Source organism: Seriola dumerili, unplaced genomic scaffold (genome assembly GCF_002260705.1).
Source record: "Seriola dumerili isolate Sdu_G_001 unplaced genomic scaffold, Sdu_1.0 BDQW01000035.1, whole genome shotgun sequence".
Taxonomy (NCBI): domain Eukaryota; kingdom Metazoa; phylum Chordata; class Actinopteri; order Carangiformes; family Carangidae; genus Seriola; species Seriola dumerili.
Window position 1 is genome coordinate 5,028,094 of NW_019174290.1, and position 14,563 is coordinate 5,042,656.

Sequence of the window (14,563 nt, forward strand, 5' to 3'; positions counted from 1 at the left end):
TGTACTGGAGCCTGATTGTGATATGATTTCATCTGAAGAATATGGAACAGTTTCATGAGGTTTATGACCTGGCTGAGATTTATCACCAACCAGCCGAAACCAATAACAGGCTGAAGTCCGATAAAGCCATGGCTGCTACAATGTTCTGTTGGTCTTGGGTGTTTTTCAACGTTGTTTATGTGATGACATGGCCTAGGCAATTGTCTCTTTTTGAGATAGTGTAAAAAAGTTTGTTCATTAAAGAAACAGTAGTTGAAATGTTTTTGTGTTGCATTGCCACTTGCATCAATATTATTCCATTTTCAGTAATTTGTTGCTATTTATGACCATTATGACATTGTATATAAGCAAAACAAACACAGTCCTGCCACATCAAAGTTAAAGTAATGAATATAACACAGATAAGTAATGGTCAAACTTTTTCCTCCATCCTCTTTTGGCATCACAGATGAGAAGTGACTTAGATGTATCAAATTCCACCCGTCCAAGCTGTTCACATCCTCTCCGCTGACATTAGCAACCCTGAGGGCTCAGTTGCCAAGCAGGTCACAGTGAGCTTCAAATCACTCCCAGACGCCTCTTTCTCACAGACGCAAATGAAAAACAGAGGAGGCCCCTCGACTCTCCGGAGAACCCAATATTAGTATGATGGTGAAATAAACCTCTTTGTTCCTTACACTGGAGATGGAAATTGATTTATTGGTATAAGCAGCAGCACTAGCATGATGTTAACATGTTAAATCAATAACAAACACATATGAATTCCATTTTCTACAGATTATATAAACAGTATATACGTTTGATGAATAGTGGTAAAATAATTCTGTACAGATATCACTTATTCTTCTGTACACAAGTGTGCAAAGACACCCCAACTAAAGAAGTGCAAGTAATTATACACAGCACACACACACACACACACACACACACACACACGCTAGAACACATTCAAAGACACATATGCTAACACACATTTAAACGCACACAGGTTTACATGTATTCACATATCAAACAGTATAAGGCAGTACAGCTGTTTGGTGGCTGAATATGATTTCCACATAAAAATAATTCTTAAAATAATTTTGGGAAATACCTGTACTTACTTTCTTGCCAAGATTTATATCACTCTCATTTCTGTAAGTTAGATATAAAACTACAGCTGGCAGCTGGTTAGCTTAGCTTAGCTTAGCTTTAGCTCACCAAGGAAGTCACTGCGCCCAGCCAAGAATTAGTCCAGTACATAAGCCCCCATAAATAGTGATAGGCAAGTTACTTAAAATGTAATGAATTACTCATTACATATTATTTGGAAACATAATTTACGTTACTTTACTGATTCATATATGCAAAAGTAATTAGGTACATTCTCTACTTTCATTTCTCAGCTAATTAGTTTTGTCAAAAGTGTCTTTACAGCCTCATGTCTCATATTCTGGATTGTATTTGTAGATATAGAAAATGCGTCATTGTGATTCAACAAGCACGCAGCCTACGTTTTGTTGGTATTTATTTCCCATCAATTGTGAGTGACGTTGCAGGGTTCACACACATTTCAACTTTGAACAAAACCAGATGATTCCTGAATGTAGGTTTCCCAGTGGCTAACGTTTGCAGGCCAGCTAATTAGGACACAACACCTAAATTATACAACTTTAAAGTTACTGGGAGTTGCATTTCCCCTCCATATGCGTGCTAGTGTCCGAGCTAGCACGTGCTAGACCACTGAAGGGAGACCAAGCTCATCTTCATCCATAAAACTCAGACAGCAAACAAACTGACCTCCAAAATGTCACAGTAGGCTAACAAAGCATTACTAAGATTGATAACTGTAATGTAATTGCTGAATTTCAAAACTCATTGCTGAAAAAAAGTTTTTACACTTTACTGTTTTAGTATGGATTAAATAAACGAGATACAATGTGTTAATTAGGAAGCAAATTTTGTTACCTTTGGACACAGCCCAACTACCAGTTTCCCTCTGTTATCAGTTTTTATGCTAAGCTAAGCTACCTGACTTTACATTTAATAAACAGACATGAGAGTGGTATCTTATCATCTTACTCTTGGCAAGAAAGCAAATTATCATATTTCCCAAAATACAAAACTATTCCTTCAACATTTGGAGTGTTCCTGACTCCCAAAAAAACTCCTCTGCTTCTGTCATTACACAGGTAATGTAGTCTGAGTAACATGCTTATTATTACTACAATATAACACTTTATAAAAGTGGACACTATACATATATATTCCATGGGTTATACATGCATAACTACTGTTGATTATGTAAAGTAAAATTCACAGTGTAGTAGGAAAAAAAGCTAATTCCTGTCCATTTTTGGCAAATGGTGGATCAGACCTGTCATAATGCATTACTTCATATTTATCATTTGCTTGACATGTGCTATAAAAATACAGAGTTGTAACTTATGTGCTCTAAAACCTACAATCCTGTATTTGATTTTATGCCCGTGTATTTTGGCATATTCTGACACTGGATGAGATTACAACAAGTCGTCCAACCTGAACAACCATACAGGTCTGTTGTCCCTCTGATACAGCATCATATGAGAATCTCAAGCCAAGTGGACCTTTGCCATCATGCTCATAATAATAAACATGCAGTCAAGTTTATGGAACGGTCATGGTTTGCTTAGGTTTAGGCACAAAAACTGTTTGGTTATAGGAAAATATCACGGTTTGACTTAGAGCCAAATGACATTTATCGTTATGGTTACAATAATAAACATGTGGTTAATGTAGGATGATCCTGGATAAAAGAAACAATGCTCACTGATTGGTTTCAGATGGGAAACAAACAGCAGTCTCCTGTGTCAAAGTTCTATGTTTTTTGTGGCTCCATCCATCCAAAAAGTAACATAATCATTAAAAATGATAGTTACTGCTCAGCTCCATCCTGTTAAAGTTTTTCCCCTGCTCATCCTGCTCTCCCCCGTCTCCTCTCACGCTACAGCGTCACTGTCCAAGGGTGTGGGAATACAAGGAGTTTGTCCTAGGAAGTGAGGCCTGCTGAGAGGCCCAGGGAACTTCAGAGCACCGTGCATCAAATCCATTGTTTGTTCCTTTTAGCTCCAGTTCCTGATGCATCCGTGCAAGGCTCATACATTGCTTCAGTGGTCCAGAGGATGTGTATTTGTTGTCTAAACAAGTACTTTTTGATGTAGCCTACTGCATATACGTTAAAGTGTGCATTGGTTGCATTTCAGAAGCTTGCTCGGGATATTAAAAAGCTTGAAAATAGTCCTCAGGTGTGCGGTCAGTTGCTGTCTTTCCTGATGCTGCGGTCAGCGTACGGGTTGTTGGGCTCGGGGCTTTTACATTGGATACTGGTACCATTCATGGGTCCGATGCTGCTCAGTTGGTTGTCAGAGTAGCACCAGCAGCACAAACATGACTTGAAGAGCAGAGGGAAAAAAAAGGGAAAAATTTAAAGGAAAGGTTCAAGGTTCAACATTTTGGGACATACACTTATGAAACTTTCTACTCAAGGGTTAGATGAGAAGACGGATACAGCTCACAATATCTGTCTATTGAATATGAAGCTGGAGCAAAGACTGAAATCAGAAAGATGCAAATCCACCCAGAGACACCTTCAAAACTGACAAATGTCCCAACATGTCAGCATAGCAATTTTTCACCAAAAGATATTTCCATGTGTGCAGTTATCCTCTGTTTTGCTCCCCCACCTCCCTCCCACAACTACTTTGACATGCAAACTTGAGACATGGTTTATCTCCAGCCCAGGTCCCTTTGACAGATATTTGCGATTGTGACCTCTGCCAACAAAGTGAATACATAAATCAGCGGGCTGCTTTTACATGTTGCTCATGGAATGTCATCACAGACTCTGAGTCATGGACAAAGACCTGAGTTCACTGTTTGTTTTACTGGCCAGACTAAATGAGAAGGCTTATCATGTGAGTGTGTTACATGCATTCATATCTGTCTCTTCTAGGGAAGTACACTACCTTGAAGCAGTTTTTGAACTTCTTGCTGACAAAGTAGAGGATAATGGGGTTTATGCAGGAGTTGATTGTTGCAAGGTTGATACCGAGGTAATCCAGGACCAACAGGAAACTAGAAAATAAAAGAAAAGCAGATTATCAACAATCAGCCTGGTTTCTTTCAACTTTTTCGAAGTTAAGAAATACAACCTTATTTTCATTAACCTGCATACATTTTTATAAAAATCTATTTAGTGGGGTTTCTGGGAACCGAAGAATAGTACCATCTTTTTTTTTAAACAGACAAGATCACGAACTCATAACAAACACATTAAAATCACAGCACAGCAGTGTCATGTCTTGTACATTTGCATACTGTGTTGATTATTGACCTATAAGTATCTTTTGTGTAAGAGGTTTGTTCCACCAGTAAATCACCTGAGCAGCTCACAGCGCATCTTATCATTCTGGTAGTAAACCATCTTCTTAAGGATCCTGCTGAGGTGCAGTGGGAACCAGCAGAGGGCAAAGATGAGGACAAGGCAGAAGACGGCTTTGGCTACCTCCCTCCTCTGCAAAGAGAAACAAAGGATTAGAGCAAAGATAATGAAGTTAGTGTAATGGAAGATTATTGAATAAACACTGCTGACTAGCGTATTCATTTTACACGTCACACACTTTATAAATGTTTCTGTTCCTTGAGGGGAATAAACACTTGACTCAATGTAGAAGTAGAAGTTAGTGGTATTGTCCAACCTGTTTGAGGTGCTCGCTGAGAGCTATCCGAAGGCTGCCGTTCCTGTGGTTCAGCATCTCGCTGGTCATCAGAGTGTAGAAGATACAAGTGCAGGCCAGTGGTACACAAAAGTAGAAGCCAAACAGCCACCAGTCTTTTGCATCCTTGTAAAACTACAGAGACAAGCAAATGTGATGCAATAAGAAATACATGCATAAATTACTGTGTGACTTGGTAGTTCTGTAAAAAGAAGAGGCCACAATTTTCCACCTGCACACACACCCTCTGTGATGCCATATCCACTTCCTTTTCCGCCACCTGCCTGGCCCTGGTTCAGACTTTAAGACTTCCTCTGACCTAAAACAGCTTTCTGTTCATTTTCTGTAATTGCCAGTTTCCCAACCAATGGCTCCTCTTGTGCCTCCATCTATCCATGGAGGGAAGATCTCTCTTTAAAATTTGGCAGCTGTTGATGATGTGGGGCTTTAAGATCCTAATAAGACATCATAATGTGATATTGAAATGTAGAAGTAAATAAAATATTATCCTAGAATCTATACTTTTGTAATTGAACCTGACCCGGACCTAAACCACTACCAGCCTACCCTTGTACTCCAGTGTTATTAAAGTCCACATGAGCGCGTCATGTGTGTCCTGTTGTGAGTCTGAAAACAAACTGTTTTAATTGCTCTGTGTATAATGAGACCATCTGGCTTTCTGTGGTTCTGAAAAATATGGTAAGTATGCTCTTGAAAAAAAAAAAACTATTTCAAAATCACACAAACAGCCTGAACCTTATTATACAACTTACACGAAAAGCAAAAACAAAAAATTTAACTGACTCCAAACTTTGGCCTCATGTGCCAAACAACACAAAGTTTGGTAAGAAAATCAAGTTAAAGAAAAATGTGCCATTTCACTGCAGCTGAATAATAGTGTTGAGAGGCGTGTGTTTCTAAGACCTCAGCATTGTATTGCTGATATTTAAGACAGAGTACTTCCATTTAGTGCATATGGAATAGATAGGCACATGTGGCTCAGCTTGAGGCCTCAGATTTCAAGCCTCAGTAATTGCACTTGGCCTGCTCTCAATTATGTGCTCCAAGGATGTTAAAAAGGCCATAGTCACTATGAGAGAGTAAGTAGACCAAGTTTATTTTTTAAAGGGATACTCTGCTCAAAATCCTCCATCCCCTGGTTTGAAAGGCGAATGTGGGTGGAGAGGCACATCCTCAAGCATCACTGTGTTGTTGTATTCTGATTTTCTCATGTTTTTAATTATTTATCGCCCAAACAGGAAATATTGCAGGTGATTGATTTTACTGTCATATAAATGCCCTAAAAATATATGCTCCTATAACCAAAATAGCACATCAGCGTGCCAGCTGGCCATTAAAAACACTCCCTAAGCCTGAACAAACAACACATGCTTTTAAGATGATGGAAATATGAAGCTGAACTTGCACTTTGACTGTAAGTAGTTCTCATGCAGGCCAGGTGGGCTTCCTATCTCCTATCTCTATTACCACAGAAATATTTTGTCTCTTTATCACAAGATTCAACAACTCTTCTGTATCTGTACCTTAACACAGTGTACTACACAGCACATTGTGGCCTGAATATAGGCAAAACAATGGAGCGAAAAAAGCACTTTGCTTATCCAAGAAAAAAAAAAGATAAGAAAACAGATAAGAAGACAGCGTACCATCATGAAGTCCGATTTGGGGTTAAGCATGCATGTGCGGAAGGTTTCGTTCCTGTAGTTGAAGCTGACCATGTCGAAGCCAATAGCCTCCGGTATTGCCAGGATGAGTGACAGCACCCAAATAGACACAATCTCAATGACTGTGGAGAGAGGAATGCCCACTCCCTGCACCCTGCTCCAGGATGCCACAGCCCTGTACCTGTGACACAGGAGGATACAAAATGAACATCCAGTGTGTGGCTTTGTGAACGCACAGAAAAAAGGTTAAACATATTAAATTGATTGGATAAGATGAATATGATTAGGGGATAATACAGGAAACATTATTATACACTCCTTGTCATGGTCTCAGCCTGGAGGCTCCAGGGTTTTGGTTTTTTGGACTTTCTTGATTTAGTTTTCTGTGTTTTTGGTGTGTTTTCTAGTGTCTAGTTTAGTCTTCCCTGTCTTGTGCTCTGTTTCCCCGTGCACTTCCTGGTTTATTTTGTAATTTGGTTCCTTGTGTGTCTCAGTGTTTTTGGCTTCCTGTCTTGGTCTTGTTTCTGTGTAGTGATTGTCTGCCCCGCCCTAATGTGTTTCACCTGTGTGCAGTCACCTTGCCTCCTGTGTCTATATAGTATTTGTGGTCCCCTTTGTCTCTGTTTGTTCTTCTGTTTAGTTCAGGGTTTGTTCACGTCTGTTCATGTCTGTTCTTTGTTAAATAAACCTGCCTGCACCGTCTCCCATGTGTTGGCTGCATTTGGGCCCAACTTACCTCGCAAACCTTGACACTCCTGGGATAAAAATAAGAGCATTTAAATGAAAATGCACCAAATCATCACCATGATATGAATGTGACATGATTAAATAAATGTCCATTTATTAATTAAAAGGTCTCCAGCAGTTCAGTTGCTTTCAGTCATTTCTCCAACATGGAATAGAGATCAGTCATTTTCTTTGTCTCTCTTGACTGACAAAGCTAACAACACTTTGTGTATGCATGGCAGCACACCAAACACAACAAACTGCTCAGTCAGCAAAGAATATCAAAATGTTAAGAATTAATGAAGAGAGATGATCAATTGTTTATTTTAAATATCTAATATTTATATTTTTGTGAAGCCTCCAAACAGACTGGCCCATGTTGGCAGAGAGGTCTGTCTGTTGGCTTGTGTTTCCCACGCACTGAACTTGTTTGCTTGTTTGTTTCATTAATGGAAACCACTTGTCGAAATGTTTTAGTAAAATCCTGCATCAAGATTTTATGGCAAAAACAATATATTTTTCATGACACATTTGAATTTCTCTGTTGAACAACATGGCGGCATTTATATTTTACTAAGTGGTAATGTATCCACCTTTTTCTCTTCCTCCAACATTGAAAAGATACAAAAGAGACTCAAGTACTTTCATGATAGGCACAAAGATATGCTACACATTTCCTGGAAACAAATGGAGAGCATCTGCTCTTGAACACAGCTGTACAGCACCGCAGTCTTCCTTTTTTCCCATAAAAGAGGTCATTAAATATGTTTGCCTAGTTGAACCTTGAAGCCTATTCAGAGCATACAGGGGAACCGCTTATCTCTAAAGTTGTGTCTAGTGCATAGAGTGAGATGGCATTGAGTTTCAGCACTTCGTGATCATCATTTATTCATTAGGGAATTTCTATTAAGGTACTATTAACAAAATAACTTGCTACTATACTTGCCATCAAGATAGAGTTTTTAATATTTACATCATACAGTATATAGAGTGTCCAGTGCCCCAATGCATTAAAGAAGTAAAAAAAAAATGTTTTTTAAATTGCACAATATTTGAACATTGAGGCAAAAGAAAAAAACATGAGCAAAAAGATAAATAACTCTACGGTGAACATGAACAATTGGTAAAGACTTTAGGAGTTTCCCGAAAGTGATTAGCTCACTCTTCCCATCCTTACACTGGAATCAAATCTAAATGGTTCATGATAACCAAAATTAGAAAAACATATGACGAATTGATCCAAACGTAAAGCTCTCCTGTGCCAAGTAAAAAAAATCGGATGACCTGGCAAGGCTAGCTGGCCAAATCCCATTTGTTTAATTTTCTTTTCAATGATTTGTCCGTTTTACTGTGATCATATCTGCTGTCTCTACTATGACACAATGCTCCTGCACAAGCATGCTGGCTTTTGAGAAACTTTGTTTTAATGTCCAGGAAGTTATGGAGAAGGAATCAATTCCCTAAAACCTACTTTAGAATACAGATTTAATAAACATGTGCAAAACCCATTAGGATATTGTTTTTTTTTTTTTTTTTTTAGAATACACAGAATCCACCAAACCCCAGCTTCATTTGTTGAAGCTGTTGATGTGACTTCATAAAGCAGGGTGGAGCGTGACGGCACTGACCTGTCCACGCTGAGGGCGCACAGGTTGAGAACAGTGATGCCCACAGAGGCTTTCTGCAGGAAGGGCACCAGCTTGCACAGACACAGGCCAAAAACACTGTCATCAAAAGGCCAGCGGGACAGGAGGAGCTGGTGGGAAAAAAAAGTCATGATTTTCACATCAACACAAATCTCAAAGGGATTACAAAACAACATCTCTTATCTAAACTTGATCACATCATGCACATTAATATGCATTTTCACTTACTCGATGCATCATTAGAAAATAAATGGTTCGAATTAGGTAATAAGTCTCTACAGGTCTTTAGGGAGCCGACTATTAGTCTCACTTTTGTTACTGAATTTACGTCCACCATCATTAAGATCTATGTAAGGCAATGTTACTGAAGTTCAAAGCACATCAAAGACCTCTCAACGTCATCTTAATCTCACAGAGAGTTTAGACACGGACCAGATGGGAATTCATCAGCCCATAAAACTTTTAACAGCTTTTGCACACATTTCCTGTGAACATAGGACCTCTCAAAAACCTGCAACTAAACTTTAATAATAAGTCACAATGTATCTGAGAGCCGCTTCCACAGCCTCTTATGACATTACTTCCTTTGGTATAATGCGTCAAGGTCAGTGGAGTTCTTTGTTTTGCCATCGTGGTGGTCTTGGCAATTTTCCATCAATGGACACAACCTGCTTCGAACGCATTTCTCTACACAGAACCAAAAGGAAGAACTTCAAGGTGCTTCCTGGCCCCCTTATGTTTACTTGTGCAGTTTAAGTTTCCCAGGATCTCAGAAGAGGAGCCCACGTCATTGTTTTTAAAGTATAAGTAGCTGATTATTTTTGGAAACACAGTGGTAGCCCTGCGGAAATGAATGGGGGTCATCAGTATGGTTTCCTCACTGTAGACGTGGCTCTTTCCTTGTTTGTGCATAAACTGTTCTCCCAGTAAGATTTTTCGTTTCCTCTTTGCACATGTGTTGCACAAACTACAAAGGCACTGTGCCCTCAAAGTCCCAAGTTAATTTTAACCAGGTGGCTTCCTAATTTTTCTGTTGTGAAAATACGTCCAACAATGCACTCATAAGATCAGGTTGACTGATCACTTCATTTAGCTGTTGATTATTATACAAAGCATGACACTGTTTACTGGTATAAATCAACCCAGGGCAGGAACATTAAGAATAATGTATCATCATTAAACATATCAGCATGTTTTAAAAGGCACAATCCGAAGTCAACGAAAGAGTCTCCCTGTCACCAAAAATCAAAACACAAAAATGAAATCAGCTATCACGCAAATTGACTGACAGGTCTAAATACACTGGTATTCGTTAGACTACAGCTGTACATCATTAGACAAAAGTCTTCTAGTTCTGTTCAAGGTATTCATAAACAATTAAACTATTTTGTACATACTGATTAAGAACAATTCAACCTATTCCATCGTGTACTGTATGTGTGCATATACCTTTCATTTTCTTGGTTGAAAAATGGATTTGACTTTAATGAACAATTGAGTCAAAAACTCATGCGATTTATCACTCAAGTAGCACTGAGTATTTTAGATAAGGTTCAGTGACTGATGTCCCAGGTCAGCACAAGGCCACTGGCATGTGTGACCACAGCCTGATTCCTCTGTTTATTTAAACCAGCCATATCCCTGTTCCTCTCATCACTCATCTGCCCACACGAGGAAGATAACTGCGTGTGACTGATTGCACTTTCCCATTTATTTACACATTCACTTACGCCCCCCCCACACCCCCTCACCCCCCTATTCCCGTCTGTAATATTCCACTTTAACTCTGAGCATCACTTCCATTGTTGCTGCATTTCATCATATCAACACAGAGACCAGTCACCCAGCAGCATGTCTGTGAAACTATGGTTATGACTTCAATTAAACATGCACAAACTGAGTGAAAACTGTACCTTGTACATAGTGATGGGTATATCAATGAAAATGTAGATGAGGTCACCCAGTGCCAGGCTGGCAATCAGGGCATTGGGCCCGTTCCTCATGCACTTATTCCTGTATATAATCCTCAACAGGGTGGCGTTGCCAACCAGGCCGACCGCAAACACTATGATGGAAATTGTGGTGTTGATGTACTTAAAATAGTCCTTGATAGAAGTAGTTTGCATGCACAGTGGAGGTGGCACTGGTGTCTTTATGACAGTTTCATTTGCAGAGCCAGATCTCACAGCTTGTGCATCAGCCCTTTGGGCCCCCAGGTGGAAGCCGGGCCCCGTGCTTGGACTGACGGTGCTGTAGAAGCCCGTGGACTGGAGGGTGGAGTGGACGAGGAAGCCTGGGAGAGAGCCCTGCTCCGCTTCAGCTCTGTTTATCTGGCACATTCCTCTGGCTGCCATACAGGCCATTAGCACCAACATATGTGCAGCTGGGGTGCCCATTATGGAAAACATTCGCTGCTTTGATTTCCCTGATTGAAATACTGTCCCAATATATCACTGGTGAGAAAAGAGAAAAAAAACAAGAGGAAGATTTGGTTATTTTTTTCAGACAACACACAGAGGAAGAAATCCTGCAACTTCAACAGCTATCTCTTCATTTTGTCTCAACTTAAATCTAACCAAAGTGGAATATTATATGTCGGTTACAAGAAAGTTTGACAGCATTACTGTCCCTCGCAAATGCTGTAAGGAAGTTTACAACTTCTTCAGGACTTGAAAAAGGTTTTACCAAGGCGGCACAGATGGGAGATGCCAGGACTAGTTACAGTCAGACAGTAAGGATGAGGCATCAGCGGAGTGTGTTGGGCATCTCTTTTGCTCACAGTCGTTCCTGGAAGAAGGAGCGCTTGGTTATGTCTTTGTGTCAATAATGTTGCAGCTAAACAGAAAGGCTTTATCTCCGCTTGTGCCGTTTTGGCAATGACTCCCGTCTGTGGGTTTGCAGCTGTATGATTTCCTTAGTTTTGCATTCTCCCTCTGTTTCTAATTTAGAAAGGTTTAAACATGTGGTCAGAAAACAAAGAGTTTTTTAAACCATGCAAGCGGTGCTGCAGGGCTGATTTCCAGTAAAGTGTGCAATGCAAGAGTAACAGTTAAAATAAAAATCAGATGAAAACCAAAATACATACTTATAAATCGGATTCCCTTGTGAATCCTTTGGCTCTCTACTAAGTTTACTCTTGTGAATTTATAAATACCTTCACCTCTACTGCTTCTTAACAGGCAAAACAGCAAACTTTCTGGACAAAATCAGAGTAACTCATTCCACCAAACTCCTGGTAAAGAGCAGATAAAGTTTCAAACTGTCAGATCGATAGTGAAGCCCTTTTCATCATGTCACAGTACAGGCAACTCTTATAGCCCAGAGTTCTTCCTGTTCAAAGTCCCAGCTGTCACCAAGTACACAAAGAACTATTTAGCAGCCAGCCCTTCAAGTAGCATCACAGTTTAGCATCAGCATGACACTGCTGGGATCTGTGACAGCACGCAAACTGATCTATCCATAAATAATAAATACGTTTGGTTTTCACCTACCGCTTCTAAAATGTCTGCCTGGCCCCCTTGGAAACTGTCAGGCAAACTTTCGGCTGAAGCCCCCAGACATCTGTATCACATCACATGAGTAATTAACGCACTATCAAAGCCGCACCGTATCCCACTTGGTTTGAGCAATGCACCCGTCTGCTCTGAGGTGCCTTCGCATTATGGTTCAGAGTTTCCTGTTGAGAGTTTGCAGTATGTCTGAGTGTGTGTGCTTGTGTGTGTGTGTGTGTGTGTGTTTGTGTGGTTGTGTGTATCTCTGCATGTGTGTGTGTGTGTGTGTGTGTGTGTGTCAGAGCACCAGTGAGACACTTTGACTGGGTGGGATAGTAAATCTCCACCTCCCTTTGCTAACAGACTGGGCCCCCTTTGGAAACATCACCCCCCTCTCTCCTCTCTCTCAGAGGCACCGCCTGCTGACAGTCATCTCCAAGGCACAGTGGCGCGTGCGCACACACACACACACACACACACACACTGGGGCAGGGGCATCTGGGAGCCCAACACCCCTCCAATCTGCCCCTTTCTTTAAAGCCCTCCTACCTCCTCTTTCAGCCCCTCTCTGACTCACATCAGGTCTTGTATACACTACATGCAACTGTTTCCTCACACGAAAGGCAGCAGAGATTAGATTGGAGGGAGGAAGGCAAGACACAGTTAATGTCCATGTTGTGTTGTTATATGTACTTCATTTGAGAGGGGGAAACCAAGACAGGAAGTGGGAGCTAACCATCGGGCAGTCTGTACTTTTACAAACTAATTGCCGTGTGGGTGGTCGGACTAGATCACACTGTCTTACTCTTGCTACACGTGAACTTCAGATGCAGTCTTGTAATGAAGCTTTACATCATCTGTAAAAGGTAGATAATCACAATGTAATAGATGATAAGTTGAGTAAAACGTGGTTAAGTCTAAATGAGCATTCCTTTCAATTACCAGATATACAACATAATTACAAAATAAGTCCAATATATTGCATGCAAAAAAAAGAAGAAAAACAACACATGCCAAACAAACAGTGCTCTGTGAGATGACTAAATGCGTGTGAGTGAGGGAAGAGTATAGCTCTATGTCAAGAGAGAAGAGTGCTCCTACATCAGTGTCCATTATGGATTCCAAAATGGACCATTTATCATGATGTGCGCTAAGAGCAGGAAGAGGGCTATCAAAGTCACCACGATCCGTCTTCCCCGCTGCCAAAGAGCTGACACAGCAACTGCTTAAAGAGGAAAACCACTCAATTAAAAAATTCGTATGCTATTCCAGCCATGCCTGGTAGAATTCAGTACATATTTGTTAAAATGGCCTATTCTCCTCTGAATACATTAAACAAACAGAGAGATAAATAAACCTCCTCCAATGAATTTAAAGTAGAACTAGAAAATATATGGACTTTATAATTCTCACTGGATACTTTTACAGGCACCTTAAACACCGAATGTTACATTTTTAAAGGGTTACACTTACATTATCTTCAGTCAGAACATGTTTCTCCTATTTCCAGAAATTTTTGTAAACGCTGGCTGTAGGAAGTGAAAAAAAAGAACGTACAGAGATGTAATGATGTCCACCTATGTTATTTCTTTGTTCATGAGAATATAAAACTATCTTTATTACAGAAATGAAAATAGATGTCATTAATTAGAAGTAGTAAAGAGTAGATTTATGTACATGATGCTACAAAATCAGGTATTTATTATTGATCATATGGACAATATGAGATGAGTATGATGAAGAAAGAGAAATGTGGGTAAAAGGTAAGAACATGCAAGACAATAATTACATAAACCAGTTAAAATGACTTTCCTATTTTGGTGTGGTTGGCCTCTTCAACTTGAGTTACAAAATTCTAAGAACAAAATATAAAGTGTACAACATGTATTGAATACATATGGAATTATGTCTATTAAACAGTGGCATGACTGGTGATGTTTTTAAACTCTGAATGAAACTTCTATGCTTCCTCTCTGAAAATATAGGTTCAGCGTTTATGGTTCATTTGCAGGTACTTTTCCTACAGTCAAATGTGACTTAATTGGGTAATGCCAATATTTACAGCCATTTAAAATTAAAGGGATCATGTTTTCTTTAATTGTAGTCATGAATATATCATGGCTTCTGAATTAGTTATGGTCAGCAGTGGCGAATATTTAATTTATTGGAACGTGATTTGCTGACGGCATCTGATTTTCTTATCCTTGTTTTTTTTTTTTTTCCAAAGTCCCTTGATTGTTGGCAGCTTCTATGACATTTAACTTTTGAGGGGGTAGTAG

At 39.7% G+C, this 14,563-nt stretch overlaps 1 protein-coding gene across 2 annotated transcripts; it reads right to left on the bottom strand.

Moving 5' to 3' along the window:
• Positions 1 to 679: 679 nt before the first annotated feature.
• Positions 680 to 12,525, bottom strand: ednra (endothelin receptor type A). 2 transcript variants are annotated; one of them, XM_022738104.1, is made up of 9 exons: positions 12,285 to 12,525; positions 11,479 to 11,580; positions 10,707 to 11,246; positions 8,776 to 8,903; positions 6,404 to 6,602; positions 4,719 to 4,871; positions 4,401 to 4,534; positions 3,987 to 4,095; positions 680 to 3,412 (listed from the first exon to the last, which is right to left on the bottom strand). In XM_022738104.1, exons 3-9 carry the CDS (start codon positions 11,199 to 11,201, stop codon positions 3,275 to 3,277), a joined length of 1,356 nt encoding a protein of 451 aa, XP_022593825.1. In that variant the 5' UTR covers positions 11,202 to 11,246; positions 11,479 to 11,580; positions 12,285 to 12,525; the 3' UTR covers positions 680 to 3,274. The 2 variants fall into 2 exon arrangements, with proteins under 2 accessions (XP_022593825.1, XP_022593824.1); XM_022738103.1 differs by lacking the exon at positions 11,479 to 11,580.
• Between the last annotated feature and the right edge of the window lie 2,038 nt (positions 12,526 to 14,563).